Genomic DNA, 14804 nt, shown 5'->3' with positions numbered 1-14804 from the left:
AACATCGACATTTTGGCACATTGACATCATATTTCCTAGCAGTGCTCATCATATTTCCTAGCAGTGCTCTCAGGTGAAAATGGGATTGCTGCCAAGAAAAATGGTTGATAAACACGTTTGTTCTATTTGGCAATGGCATGGCAAACAGTTAAACCTTGAATTGACAAACAGGGCGAATTGACAAGCAAACCAGTTACCCATAATGCCATACGTTCCGCAGTAGTAACACAAGTCACCCGTTTGGAAGGTCAAAACACAATGGAGAGATTATTGTTTTGGTCCACGTTATAACAACTGAAACTACAGCATTGTAACATTTACACAGATCAGACAAATAAATGCATTCAATGTGGTTTTGGTTCATTTTAACGAAAACATTTTACCAAAACTAACAAAGCCTACTTTTAGAACTGTGGATTACAGTCAGCACTCGGATCTCCGTTACCCACATACATGTCAGTTGCGTTTTACCACCCTTGGATTTTGAATAAAAGCAATATATATGTAACAATCAGCTAATCCCTTTGCATACTGCAGTACCCTTAAAGATCCTTCAAAGTTCAGAATACTTTTATGGGGCTGCTGCGGTTTCGTGCATCCAATCTTCATTAAAGCAAATCTTTAGGTAAAAATGGCAATGATGACACTGGTACAGAAATTTATTTAACAAGGATATTTAAATTCTATCAAGAAGCCTCTGAACCACTTTTTCTTCACACTGACAACTTTGGCTTTCAAGTAATTTGTTGTCATAACCCATAAAAAGAAAAGTAACAGACACCACACTCAACAATATAAATAACACTATAAAATGGTCTATTCAATCAAACTACACAATGTTATACACCAATGAAGTTTTAATCATTTGAACTACATCAGTATAGTGAACCACTGCTGCTTAAAGCAAATAACCTGCTTCTATTTCTATGTGAAAGGAAATCAAATAAAATGTGTAATGCTGAGTAAATGTGTCCCAATCAATATTCCAGATATAAACCTCAGTAGCTCAATCTATTTTGAGTAAAATGAACAAAGTATATTGGAATAATACTATGTTTCAACAAGAATAGCTGTAAATACACACACATGGCAATTTTCCACTGTTTATTAATTTATTTTAATTCATACATACAGGCATGTAAAAGGTTAGCTACAATTTCTATTACTTGTTTATTTATTTACTGAGGACAAACAAATCTGGAGAAGAACTCCCACACCACAATTCATATTTTATTTTAAATACAGAATTCACAGCCACAGGGCTCCCAACAATGGGAGATGAGGTCTGAGGAAAGATGTCTGCTCTCTTCACTTAATCGTGTTGAAGACCTTGTGTGCCACCTAGAGGAAACAAAGTGAGAATACAATCTGAAAAATGACATTCATCAGAGTACATCAGTTAACCAAAAAAAATTATATACTATATGAAATCATATTAAAATGTGGAATAACATCCAATAATAATAATAATAATAATAATAATAATTATATTATATATATATCCACACACACACAAATAAAACAAAGAAATCTATAAAAAGACAAAAATGATGGATAATACAAAAAATAACAAGTCAATCATTTTAGTGTATTGAAATAAAAGTAATACCTAGTGTTCTAAATCTACACCCTTTAATTTCCTAACAATCATATAAGCCACAATCACACGACCATTCACCTCCAAAGGACACTGCCACATGTAGCGCTATAAAAGGAAAAGCTTATGACTATATCCAACATCCCAATGCTCCCACAGACCCACTGCTCCTTGGCATCTCTGCTGAACTTACACAGTGGTCTCTGGCGTGGAGGAAGTCAAACAGCTCCTCTGTACAATCCTCTGCAGTGTTTGACCGGGAGTTGACCCGTGTCTCACACGTTTCAAGCTTCTCCCGTAAATGCACACAGTGCTCCGTTTGCTCACATTTACTCCGGATTGTCACCAAGGGGTCCTGTGGGGAACAAAACACACAGGGGATAGCGACAGCACCAGCAGAGGCTCCCAGGATACCAGCCCCTGGCTGTCTACAAATCTAGCAACATAACATCAAAATAGAGTGGCTGGTCCTTGCAGTTCATGCCACATTGCGAGAGGACAATAGGAAATCTGAGAATGTTCTGTAAACGTATTTATACTTGAATGATACTAATGAGACAAAAAACATATAGAATGTGGTTGACATTTTAATGCTATTATATTAAACCCCCTGTCATTAGGCAAGAAACTTCAACTTTCCTTCAACATAGAAAAAAATGATTTTCTTCTTGCTATAATTTGTCAGAAGTCAGCAGAAACATTAACATTAATTGCACAGCTAAATCAAATCTCTTATCAGACTTGGAGTCTGTGCCCCAAAGATTTTGGACATTCTGCTATCCTGTCCTGCCATCTAAAAGATTACCATCTAAAATGTTTAAGGGTTAGATACTCACCACCATATCCTCCTCCTCCTCCTCTTCCTCCTCAGTCTGGATAGAAAAACACATTTTATAGAAGCTCAAATTAAAAAAGGACAAAGCAGATACAGTACTGTAACACTATTACATATTTTGCTCCAATGTGCCATGTTCCTGGCACAAAAATGTGTTCTGTAAGCTTCCCAGCACCTGCTAACTTGATCTTTAGACCTTTGTTAAAAACATGTTTTATAGTACAGTATTTCCATTCTTAAATAGATTACAAAATAAACGCATGATAAAACTAGAGAATGACTATTCCATACGCGGGCCTTCCATGAGAATGTAAAGTTTCTTACATTAGAATACATCATAAATACGCCATTCATATCAGACTACATGTACTGGCAAGCCCATGACTGGGTGCCGATTAAACTTCTATAGACTTCATTATCACAACATTTTGGGCATTAAATGTTCCTGCTTTACAATAAGGACTATGTTGCATAATTGTCAGTACGGAACGTACACGACCTGTAAGCATACATTAATGAAGGTTAAGGACACTAAATACATTTCCTATATTTATGATACTGCATATCTGCTAAAGAGTAATATATTACTAGACAACAGCGGTCTAAATTAAGAACGCTTAACATAGTTTACTTCAAACTGTTGATTTTTAATGATATCATTAATCAGGTCTTGTGCCATTGTTATTTCAAACAGTCAAGGTTAGGTATACAGCCTGGAATATTGATTTTATGAGACACACCGCTGTATTTAATCTGTAGAATATATTACTACAGACAATTTCACTAGATTTCAGTTAGTCATGCTACATTTTAGTTTATCTTGACAGACGTGTCGAGATCAGCCTTGGCCTATCGACACACCGGTTTACTCGCACATAGATTGATTAGGTCACCATGTTTTTAATTCCCGACTGTTTTGTGTAATATATTTAAATTCAATACCTCCTCGGGCTCTCCGTTTGTAAGCATGTTCTCCTCCCTCATGATTCCAATGCTGGATATCTGACTATGAGTTTGAATGCACCACACGCCGATTGCGCCCCTTTGCCACTCTCTGCTTTCGAGGACCTTCAGGTCACAAGCCGGATATTGCACCGGGAAAGAATTTAGAGCGCTTCCACATCCTGTCCGCGTCTTCTTTCGCCCCTTCCGGTAGCAATGCTCGTGATGATTGTACCGCCCCAAATGTTTTTAAATATGTAACACTGGTTTTATCTTAAGAAACCACCTTACATGTTCATTTGTTTCCCTGTCATCAACATATAACAAAATAATAACAGCTACACATAGTAGCACGCCTATTGTATTGATTTGTATGGCTTCCATGAGAGGTGGTTTGATATCAGAGAACACACCTCATGAAGATGTGTGCATACTAGTGACCTGCAGGTGTTGAACCTATCTGCCACTCCTCTGTAGGACTCCTGGTTGGCCAATGTTCATAGTGGGGCAAGCACTGTATTGTGGAATGGCCATTTTCCACCTTTTGGGTCAGAGTAGTACGGTTGTAGTTTTCTTATCAGCATTTGTAATGGAATTAAACATAACACAATTTTAAATTATTGGAATGATGTGGTGGAATTATGCTTCAATGATTACTTCATGACTCATACTTTATATTAGAGTCCCAGATCTGCCTGTTAGAATACCACTCATTACTTCATGTGACAGCACAACACATACGTTCATATTATTATTATTTATTTCTTAGCAGACACCCTTATCCAGGGTGACTTACAATTGTTACAAGATATCACATTATTTTTACATACAATTCCCCATTTATACAGTTGGGTTTTTACTGGAGCAATCTAGGTAAAGTACCTTGCTCAAGGATACAGCAACAGTGCCCCCCACCTGGGATTGAACCCACGACCCTCCAGTCAAGAGTCCAGAGCCCTAACCACTACTCCACACTGCTGCCCAATATTGTTTCTTCATAGCAATGACTATTTCTAATATACCTTTTCGGACGATGCTGTAAATTATGAAGCAAGTTGAGCACGAAGGAAACTTCGATTGCATCCACTTCTGCAATTAAAATTTCTCTCAACTCTGTCTCCATATTTGATTTGTCTACTTTGCAGTTCCTCGACCAAAGCTGCCCACGCTCCGTCTGCACAGACTGATGTCGGCCGGAGATTTAAGTCTGCAATCTAGCTTTTTAATGCTACTGGTTGTTCAACCTTACCTTTAGTCACATCAAGTGTCATTGTACTGTAATAAGTTAGATATGGTAGCAACACAGCAAGCCTGCATGAAAATACAATATTCTGTTACCGGCGCAACGATGCTCTGAGAAGAAAAACAAACAAACAAAAAAATAAAAAGGGCGAAATAAGCGTCCCAAGAAAAGTTCTGGGGATACTGGGACCAATGTTCCAAAAGTGGGACTGTCCCATTCAAAACGGGACGTCTGGTCATATATATATAGTTGTACAACCCTGTTTAGAATCATTATTATGGTTCATGCTTAATGAAAACTGTCAATAACTATAATTATAAATGAAGGGAATGGTACTGTAGCTTAAATTACATGCAGATATCACATTGCACATAACACTGGTTATTACAACTATTTATTATATGTATAACAGTTATTTATAAAGTATAGTGGGGTACAAACTGGCAGTACAGTAGAGTATTGTACAGCAGTGGGTCATTAAATCCAATCTGCTACCAATACTGGAATTTTGAGTAGTCTTACACTTAAATTGAATACGACACTGATATTTCTGGTATCAATTTAGAATTAAAATATGGAACATTAGTAATGTCATGTGAAACACAACTGAAAATACTTGGGATCAATATAAATACTGAATAAGAACTTGTATCTTATCCATTACTATAAAACACTCAATGGTGGTGCCTGTATATTTCTCTCCAGGTTGAGATGAATTACAGATAAAAGCAATTACATTTTTTTTTTTTAAATGAACAATTCATCTGTAAACTTGCAGTCCATTCTTCACATTATCACATTATTTGTCGTTATCTCAATTTCTGGCCCTTCGGGTCACTTGATCTTTGATTAAATTACCCCAGCTAGCTTATCTAGTAAAGCAATTACATTATGTAGTAGCAATGATAAATAAACCAGGACTGTCCTTGAGCTCTAAGGTTACAGCTGCAGTGGAAATGTTGAAAATCCTATATGGAGGTGTGTCCCGCCTCCCCCCTTTTTAATGCAATTTACAAAAACGGTGTGTTCCAAATGGCAGAGCAAATTTACAGTAGTATACTGGTACTCTATTTGACTGTCATTACAACATCTTCTCACAAGATGGCAAAAGATCTCAGAGTTAAAAGTAGTAAAGTCAAAGCCACATGGGTACATTATGCTAAACACCATGAAGTGGTTTTCATCCCAAGCTACATAATGGAAACTTAGCTTTACATCACAGTAACCAGTGAGTAGAGCTGGGCAGAGTGGGGAGTAAATGGACAAAATGTATTTGATTGACCATTCTTTCTTTGCATTCCAAAAGTATTTATTAAAAAATGACAGGGAGTGCATTAAATTGTTAGCCTAGAGGGCAGGTCCCCTCCCTTAAACTCTTTAATAATGTCAACACCCACACACAATTAAAACACACTGATATTAGTTTTTGCAAAACAAATGACTGCAAATATAGCGCAACACAGTTTAAAAAAATATTTTTTTATTTTTAAAAAGTTCATTTCTGTACATTTATACATAGTGTAAAGACATCATTCCTTGTTCAAAAAGTTTAGGGAAGGTAGGCAGTCCAGTCTTCGCTAAAGAGGCTAGTTTTCCTTGTTCCCTCTCCCCATGTACATTTCCATTGAGGCCTGAAATGAGAGGGGGCAGAGTTGTTAGGTACGAGTTTGGCTCTATTGCACCTCCTACTGGCAGCACCACACCCCACACTGCTACGGATGACAAAAGCAGCTCACCTGCATGAGGAGGCGCTCCTTCCTCAGCTTGCTGTAGAACTGCAGCACCTCAGGGTTGGCTCTCACAACCTTGGGGTCAAAGTCCATGACCCGGAGCCCCTGCAAACTGCGTGCTCGAGAGAGCGCTACGTACGCCTGGCCGCTCTCAAACACACGGGACAGCGAGATCTCCACACAGTCCAGGGACATGCCCTATCACCACGGAGAAAAAGCACAGTCGAACCATTTGAAGTCCCGTGGTACAAACCCACTACAGACCTGGACCCTCTGTCCCACATACAGCAGCACCCTGGCTCAAACCTCCAAAGTTTGCTTTAAGGAAGTTAATTTAGCGAGTGTTACTCTGCAGTGAAGAGCATGGAACACACAGCACTGTGATTCGAAAGCAGACACTTGCACAATAATGAAAATCGGCTGCCGACCTCAATTACAGACAAAAAAATGAATTTCATAAGTCAGCCAAACTGACAAAAAGTGAATTTGTACACCAAGCCAAGAACCTTCTCCAGCTTGCAGGAAAGGCAATCTGTTCCTCGGATGTTCCAGTAAATCTAATGCCATTACTCTGCTCCTTTCCATCTCCCACACACAGATTCAGTGCGAGCCTTGGTTTACATGAAGTGCTCTCCTCTAGGAGAGATTAATCTCATTCCTATCTAGACACTATGGAATGGAGGGCAGGTGTTATTTTGGTTAAAATCTTTAAGTCAGCAGCCAATTATTATTAGGTATACAAGAGTTTTTGAAGTTAGGGGAGAACAACCTCTAGCATACAGCACAATCCCAGCACTCTGTGTTCCCTTGTTCACCCCCATCCTTACCTGGCTCTTGTGGATAGAGATGGCCCAGGCCAGTTTGAGGGGCAGCTGCTGCCGGCTCAGGTAGATTCCACTGCCAGCTTTGAACAGCCAGCGCTGCATCTTCATGACCTCTGTGACCCCACAGAGGAACCGCACCAGAGGGAAGCCTAGAGAGAGCAGAGAAGGTCCAGAGGTCAGATAGACAGGCCCACTTTCCATTTACTGCACCCAATAAGGTGTTGGGTACTACATCTATACTATCCCCTCCACAGTCAATAAGACAATTACAGTGGCTTGCAAACATGCAGACACAGATTTGCATAGTAAAATTGGTTTTACCACGGCCCGGATTAATAAACTACACCCAGCTGTTGAGACCTGGGTGGAGGCTGGTCTCCTCATCTGCAAGCACCAAGTACCTTTTCATTTGTTTACCCTGCTCCTATCTGTTGTACATAGGTTTTGCTCTACTTTAGCGTTTAGTGAATCCTTAAAAGTAAATATAACCACACAGTCTACCTTTGTTCCCAGTCTCGAACCCAGCCACCACGCCTCGTGCCCCATTCACCAGGCCCTTCTGCACATCCAGATTCTTTGTTAGCATCACCTGCGGAAGAAAAAACATTTTGTTCGGTCAACCTGGACTGCCACCCTCTGGGATCTGGTTACCATATTACATGTAAATATATCAGAGGTTTAATAATACATTAGAATGACTTTCTATTAACATTCAAGTGTAGATATTCCAGTTAAAAGGTCAAAGAATGCTTAACTACAGTTTTGAATTGCAATACCCCATTAGTAGCCTTGGATCTTTATATAAAAAAAATAAAAATAACCACACACCACACACATCCTGTCTTAAATTAAAATCATTAAGTTTGACACACCATCTATCCACTGCCACCCCCATCCCCAATGAAAACTCACCTGAGCGCCCACCTTCAGTTGCAACACCCGCCCTACTGGACTCTGGGCATCAATCATCTTCACCAGCTGTGGGTCACTGTCCAGGGCCTCAAACATGCGGCTTTGACCTGACAGTGAGGAGAACCATTCAGAAGGTCAGTTCCTGTATTTTTTTTGTTATAAAATATACATCCCAGACACCCCAACCAACACTCAGGTCAGTCAATACTCACACGCTTGGAAATAAATCTAGTTGTCAAAACAACACTTAAGCTAGGAAGTACAGCAAGAGTTGTCCTACCTGGCAACTGCTGGAGCTTTTTCTCATTGGTCAGTTCCACGTCGTCCTTATGTGTGCACAGCCTGGTTGCTAGGATACCATCCTTCTCAATTTTGTGGTAGGCGGTTCTCATCAGCTGTGCTGTATCCTCTTCAGTGACCCTGGTAGAGGAAGGGATTGATGACATTTATGGCATAAATGCAGAGAATGAAACTAGTACAGCTGTTGCATATACGGGTCAACAACACACCAGTGGAAAGCCCAAGGTTACAGTGACGGCCAATCATAATACATCAAACTTTGATAGGTCTTGGGGTTGCTATTAGTCTGATATTGATGACCGATCCAATGGAACTAACTGGATTTTCTACAGGCCCGATCCTCTCCAGTTTTAAGAGTGTGAAATCATAGCCTAGTAAAAGTCTTTTATGAAAAACAAACAGAATATACCTCCTCATGTGGCAGAAATGAATAACCTGCAATAACTACCAGTTTATATGTAGAGATAAATAACCAAGCCTGTTTATAAACAGATCCCAACAGTAGCTCCCTCCCCTACCCATATCAGTAAACAATGTCATGTTAGTACTGAGAACATATTTCCATCATCCACACCTGCCCAGCCGCACTGCTTGCAGGAGAGAGATGAAAGTCTTGTCTGTCTGTCTCCGGACCTCAGTCAGCTCCATGTTCACATGGATACACTTCCTCCAGCTCCTCGCCTGAAACAGGGGAGGGAGAAATAAAAATAAAGTGCTTTACTAATTAACTGAACTGAAACTGGCACAGTTCCTATTTGGAGTAGCCAACTTTGGAGCCAGATTAACTGAAGCACTCATTCCAAATAGCTGCAAGAAAACCTAGAGCTTCTCTATCCTTGACTCTACAGCAAGTAAGGAATTGGCAAGAAAAATGTGCTTGTTTTGTAATTGAAACGAGAATTATCTGAGGAAGCCGCCATAAACTATTTAAAAAATATATACTACAGTACTTTATTGCACTCTGCTCTACATCACAGGCTTTCCTGGGCTACCATCCTGAAGAGTTTATGCTGATGGCACACTACACTTCCTCCCCGTCCCTCACCTGAAAGCAGAACTTGGTCTTCTCCTTGCCCTTGGTGACTGGAGGAAGCTGCAGGAAATCTCCACACACAATCAGCTGGATCCCTCCAAACGGCTCACTGGACCTTCCGATTGACCTGTTGAACATAGAGAGAAATTAATAAAGCCTTACTCTAGAACTGTAAAATTAAAACAAAGGTAGGGTACAAGTGTCTTTTTCTATGGAAGCCCATTGAGATGTAATACAAATACATGTCTTCATGGCCAAGAGGATTCTTGTCCCGTTCCATGAATAGTTAAGGAGTTTGCTACTATACCATGTCCATCCATTGCACAAAATCAGTTCTATTCAGGGCTAATCCCAATGTCAGTTGCGATAGAGCTAAAATTACAGGAAATCTGATGAAGCATTTAAGATAACTGTTTTTCCCACAAAGCAGTTACTTACGATTGTAACAGTACTATCCCTACCTGGCAATGGCCTCCAGCTTGTCAAAGAACTCCCCTTCCACCATGGAGACCTCGTCAATGATGAGGTGGCGACAGCTGGTCCAGTGCTGCAGGACTCCCGGGCGCTGAGCAAGCTCCAGACACTGCTCCAGGGGGGCCGAGCCTGAACCGATACCTAGACAGGGGAGGGCAATCGCTTTCAGCCAAGCATCTTGTTACATAAGCAATTCTTTAAGACAAGTATACAACTTCATATGCATGTGGTTTAGCATAAAATCATATTTGCCAAAAGCAAAAGCTTCATTTTACTGTTGCCTGAGCAAAATCAGCAAACATTTGATTTGACTATTGTGCAACATCTGCAAAACACAGATTTGAATTGAATCATGCTGATGTCCAACTTGCCTGCAAAGGCATGGAGTGTGGTGCCTCCAATGTGGCAGGCAGCCACCCCAGTGCTGGCTGTGGCATAGGTGCTTTTGGGGGGCAGGGATCCCACAATCCTCTTCAATAGAAAAGACTTGCCAGTACCTGAGGAAAACAAAAGGAAACCTTTGCTTAGATTTAGTTGACAAAACAATATTAAGTCAAAAATTAAAGTTAATTACTGGTCACTGGCTGGGAGAAACTTTGCTTTGTGCTTCAGTCTACCTTGCATTAGCGTAAAAACAAAAACATAGCTTTACCGGCGCTGCCTGTGAAAAAGACGTTTTTCCCACCGAGGACTGCGCTGAGAACTAGAGACTGCTCCGTCGACAACTTCCTGCCCACTGGCAATGTCAGTGCCGGCTTCTTGGCAGGATGGAGCGACTTCACCTAAAACAGCAGGAGTAATGAAATAACTTGCACATCAGAAAGGCACAGACTTCTGACCTGAATTTACCAGCACCCTGTTTATGCAATCAGAATAATACAATCTTGCATGTTAAGAATCACATCATTTTAAACACCTGCCATGAAAGTCAGTGAAGAAGAAGAGTCAGAGCTGGGGTGCACAAGCTTCCTAAAATCAAAATCGTAATGCTTATGCTACAGCTTGCACTGCAGCAGTGGGTGGTTATACATGACCAGCTTTAGCTTAAAAAAGCAATTGTAAATTTCTTATGGAAATCCCAGCAGTGCTTGCATACTCACAGGGCAGTTTTCAGCAGAGTCTGTCCTTTGCCTCTTCACCTGGAGGCTTCCTGCTCGGTTGCCAGCTCTCTCCTTCATCCCTTTGGGTTTAGTTGGGGAGTCTGCGTTCACCTTCCCTCGCAGCTCATTCGCTTTCTGAACATCCTTCAGCTGCAAGGGGCTGATTGTTTCAAAGCTGCGAGGGAGGCCAGCAAGCATCCTGGCCCGGTCCCCCAGGGGCTTCCCATCCTGCTTAAAGGCCTGGTGCTTGATGGACAGGGTCTTGAGGAAGATGTTGAGCCGGTCTGGGGGGCAATCTGAGATCAGGACCTGGATGTTGTCAGGGACCAGCTTGATGGTGCTCTTGCCATCCCGAGCAAACCGAGTGAAGAGCTGGAATTCCCGCAGAATGAAGCTCTGGTGCACTTTGCCATCGTGCACACGCAGAATCATCTCTCGAAGCTCATTGCGGCCAAGAGCCACGAGAGCACGGCGGATGGCCTGTCGCTTGGTGACCTGGCTGGCAGAGTTGAGCCGCTCGACTGTGGCACAGCACTGGATCTCAGCAGCCTCTGTTCCAGGTAGCATGCTGAGCCTAAATGGACAAGGAGACCTCCACACACACACACAAAATAATGAATGAATCAAGCTGCCCTGCATCCAGTCTGCCTGTGATTCATGATCTATTCCTCTCAGGAGAGAGGACAGCCAAAGATGTACAAGATGTAAAAGGATTTTAGTTGATGATGAAGATGTTTCAAACATAAACACTTGACACTTCTGTGTGCTTTCAGGACTATAAAGCACACTAATGAATGAAGGCACTAGCCAACATTTTTGTCTGCTTACAGTAAAATTCAGAAACGCTTGGGTGTTATTGTTTAATTAAAAAGGTGCCAGATTAATGTTTTTTTCATATTGAGAAAGCACACTTAAGGGATCATTAACAGTAAGTCTTGACCAATTAATTACCTAAGGCTATTAGTTCTAGAATACTATGAGACTGTAGTGAATTATAAAACTTGAACTGAAACTTGTTTCTCAGGGCTGAAGGCAAGTAGGACTGGGTCTTGGATAAAGGTTACCGGTATTTAGATACATAACATCCAACGTTTCGATTCGTGTTTAAATTTTTAAAGAATTCGGATATCAGTTGTAAGATAAGTACACAGTTTGTTTTGTGGCTCGACTAGCAACACGGTACACTTGCTCCTTAATTGCAAACAACTTAAGACCATCGCTCACCGCAGCAGAAAAATAAACAAAACAAAAAGTCTAATTATTTGATCGGTTCAAAAATAAATGCACGCATGGAATCAAATCATTAGTTATTTCTTTAAAAAAAATTACATACCGTAGAGTAGACGATCGGTTTATTTTGCTTTTAAATCAGCCTCAGTCAGATTGAGCAGCTGTGTAATAAATGAGCTGCAACTTTCAAATATGCCGGTGCACACAAATTGGCCAATCAAGAGGGGGATATTTAAACGGACTACCAATCAGAACTTGGATGACGTTTTCTGACATCATATGGGGGCGGGATTTGGAATGCGTCATTGAAGGCAGTACTAAAGCGTGTAGCGGGTGAAGATGTGTGGTTTATATTTTCAATCGGGCAGAAAGCGTACAGTAATTCAATCAGAAACGAAAAAAACACCCAATAAAGTAACCATTTAATGTAGGGGCCTTTTAACTAGTCATACGTTATTTGTTATTCGTTTCAGAATTATAATTGGTGGTCTGTGTGTTTGTTTGTTTTTTGAGAAAAATATAATGTGCTAATTTGCATAATGAGCTTCAAGAACATATCCCGTGTTATCAACCTTATCTGCCAAGTCTGAAAGCTGAACCTCAGAAGAGTGCTGGAACAGGGATGTTAGATCAAAGCTACTCCTCCTGAATCCAGTGGGACTGAGGCACTCTCTAGAGCAGTGGTTTTCAACCTTTTCACCTCAAGTACCAGTGTTTAGAGCAGGGACCACCAGGTGTACCAGTAAGTATGTACAATCTAAAACAGCTGTTGTAAAGCTGAGACCTACCCCATTACAATCAGGTTTGTTGCCTCGTTCTGCTGAATGATTAATCTATGCAGCTGATGACTGCAATGAACTCAGCATGTTTATATTTTTAATATTTTGCAAGTGTTGTGTCTGGAGTCGGTGACGGCACCTTTAATTGTGTACAGTTGTAATATAGAAATAGCATGCTGCAGCTGCCATGCTCAGTGTCAGTGTAGACCTGATCCGACAGCATGTAACAGGCAGCTCTTATGCACTATCTGAGAGCTACATTTAGTAAATGGCGTTTCTTTTGTTTTGTTTACTGCAATCCAGTAAGCTGCAGTGTATAATACACTTCCTAATTACAGTCCCAAGTATTCTGTGTGTTCTGCTTTCACATTTTATTTGAGAAATAAACTTTGTTTTTCCTGCAGCAGCTGACCCTGCTGCAGTACAAAACTCACGCTACAGTTTTACATAATGGTAACAGTGATGCCTGTTCTTTGGTTGATTATCAGCTCATCTAACTATGGAATCGTGTAAAATTAAATCATACTGACGGTAAACAATGTAACTAAGGCCCTGTCCACACTACATAACCGATCTCGAAACCGCTCTAATTAATACAGCTCAAAGCGCCCACACTGAAGTACTGTTTCATGTTTTGTCAGGCTTATTGCGTCCACACACCATTAGAATAGTTCAGTTACAATTCCCAGCAGCGCAACGAACCGTGGAAATTAATACGATAGTATCCCACCATGCACTTAATTTTTAAAATAATGTGTTATGCCCCATATTAACAGCGGTCCATATTGCTGAAAAGAAATATAACAAGTATTGTGGAAAAAGTAAATCCGAGCACACACACACAAGTAGGGTACAAACAGATTGATACGTTACGATGGTGCGATTGAGGGAGCATTGTGTTTTGAGGAATCATATCGACATAAAATAACTGTCGGTGCGTACCAGTAAAGGTACGCGTACCACAGGTTATAAACCACTGCTCTAGAGCACAGAGCTCGGTGATGGATCGGAGAACTGTAATCTTCACTGTGGGAGAGGAAAGGAAATGGCAGGGTCTGATGAGCTGACGGCTGGCGTTCATCATTAGGACGCTAATCTCAAATTGTCGGCACTCTCCAGCCTTTCCACTGCTTCTCCCGTATAATGGGCTTGTCTGCTGTGACGTATTTCCCTTTTAACACCACAGTCTATGAAAGCTGCCCTTGATTTACTGATACATACGTGTTTTTTTTCCCCCTGAACAACAAGCTAAGATGAAAGTGACTGCATATTTTAAGGACAAGTCTAGAAAACATTTGACCATTATATATACACTACCGTTCAAAAGTTTGGGGTCACTTAGAAATTTCCTTGTTTTCCATGAAAACATACATGAAATGAGTTTGAATAGGAAATATAGCAAAATGAATAGGAAATAGTCATTGACAAGGTTGGAAATAATGATTTTTAATTGAAATAAGAATTGTGTCCTTCAAACTTTGCTTTCGTCAAAGAATCCTCCATTTGCAGCAATTACAGCCTTGCAGACCTTTGGCATTCTAGTTGTCAATTTGTTGAGGTAATCTGAAAAGATTTCACCCCATGCTTCCTGAAGCACCTCCCACAAGTTGGATTGGCTTGATGGGCACTTCTTACGTACCATACGGTCAAGCTGCTCCCACAACAGCTCAATAGGGTTGAGATCCGGTGACTGTGCTGGCCACTCCATTATAGACAGAATACCAGCTGACTGCTTCTTCCCTAAATAGTTCTTGCATAGTTTGGAGCTGTGCTTTGGGTCATTGTCCTGTTGTAGGAGGAAATTG

At 40.8% G+C, this 14804-nt stretch overlaps 2 protein-coding genes across 2 annotated transcripts; both read right to left on the bottom strand.

Moving 5' to 3' along the window:
• Window positions 1-1093: 1093 nt before the first annotated feature.
• LOC117405748 (cytochrome b-c1 complex subunit 6, mitochondrial-like) lies at window positions 1094-3539 on the bottom strand. The gene is made up of 4 exons (XM_034009105.2): window positions 3375-3539; window positions 2434-2469; window positions 1791-1952; window positions 1094-1341 (listed from the first exon to the last, which is right to left on the bottom strand). Exons 1-4 carry the CDS (start codon window positions 3414-3416, stop codon window positions 1309-1311), a joined length of 273 nt encoding a protein of 90 aa, XP_033864996.1. The 5' UTR covers window positions 3417-3539; the 3' UTR covers window positions 1094-1308.
• Window positions 3540-6080: 2541 nt separating this feature from the next.
• LOC117401147 (ATP-dependent DNA helicase PIF1) lies at window positions 6081-12413 on the bottom strand. Its single transcript, XM_034001660.3, has 13 exons — window positions 12324-12413; window positions 10991-11582; window positions 10543-10672; window positions 10262-10387; window positions 9878-10031; window positions 9429-9543; window positions 8958-9064; window positions 8364-8503; window positions 8084-8190; window positions 7673-7760; window positions 7175-7320; window positions 6354-6545; window positions 6081-6248 (listed from the first exon to the last, which is right to left on the bottom strand). The coding sequence occupies exons 2-13, from the start codon at window positions 11555-11557 to the stop codon at window positions 6204-6206; spliced, it is 1917 nt and encodes a 638-aa protein (XP_033857551.3). The 5' UTR covers window positions 11558-11582; window positions 12324-12413; the 3' UTR covers window positions 6081-6203.
• Between the last annotated feature and the right edge of the window lie 2391 nt (window positions 12414-14804).

The sequence above is a fragment of the Acipenser ruthenus genome, chromosome 10, assembly GCF_902713425.1.
Source record: "Acipenser ruthenus chromosome 10, fAciRut3.2 maternal haplotype, whole genome shotgun sequence".
Taxonomy (NCBI): domain Eukaryota; kingdom Metazoa; phylum Chordata; class Actinopteri; order Acipenseriformes; family Acipenseridae; genus Acipenser; species Acipenser ruthenus.
The sequence above is the reverse complement of the archived record's forward strand: the minus strand, read 5'-3'. Positions and strand labels throughout refer to the sequence as shown.

Bases quoted from the DNA above. Each gene is read 5' to 3' on its own strand.
- LOC117405748 (XM_034009105.2), bottom strand. From the start codon at position 3,416: ATGAGGGAGGAGAACATGCTTACAAACGGAGAGCCCGAGGAG. The intron at 2,470-3,374 runs GTATTGAATTTA...TTTTCTATCCAG, and splicing joins CAAACGGAGAGCCCGAGGAG to ACTGAGGAGGAAGAGGAGGA. The intron at 1,953-2,433 runs GTGAGTATCTAA...TGTTCCCCACAG, and splicing joins AGGAGGAGGAGGATATGGTG to GACCCCTTGGTGACAATCCG.
- LOC117401147 (XM_034001660.3), bottom strand. From the start codon at position 11,557: ATGCTACCTGGAACAGAGGCTGCTGAGATCCAGTGCTGTGCCACAGTC. The intron at 9,065-9,428 runs GTGAGGGACGGG...CCCCTGTTTCAG, and splicing joins AGACCAAGTTCTGCTTTCAG to GCGAGGAGCTGGAGGAAGTG. The intron at 7,321-7,672 runs GTAGACTGTGTG...TGCTCTCTCTAG, and splicing joins GTTCGAGACTGGGAACAAAG to GCTTCCCTCTGGTGCGGTTC.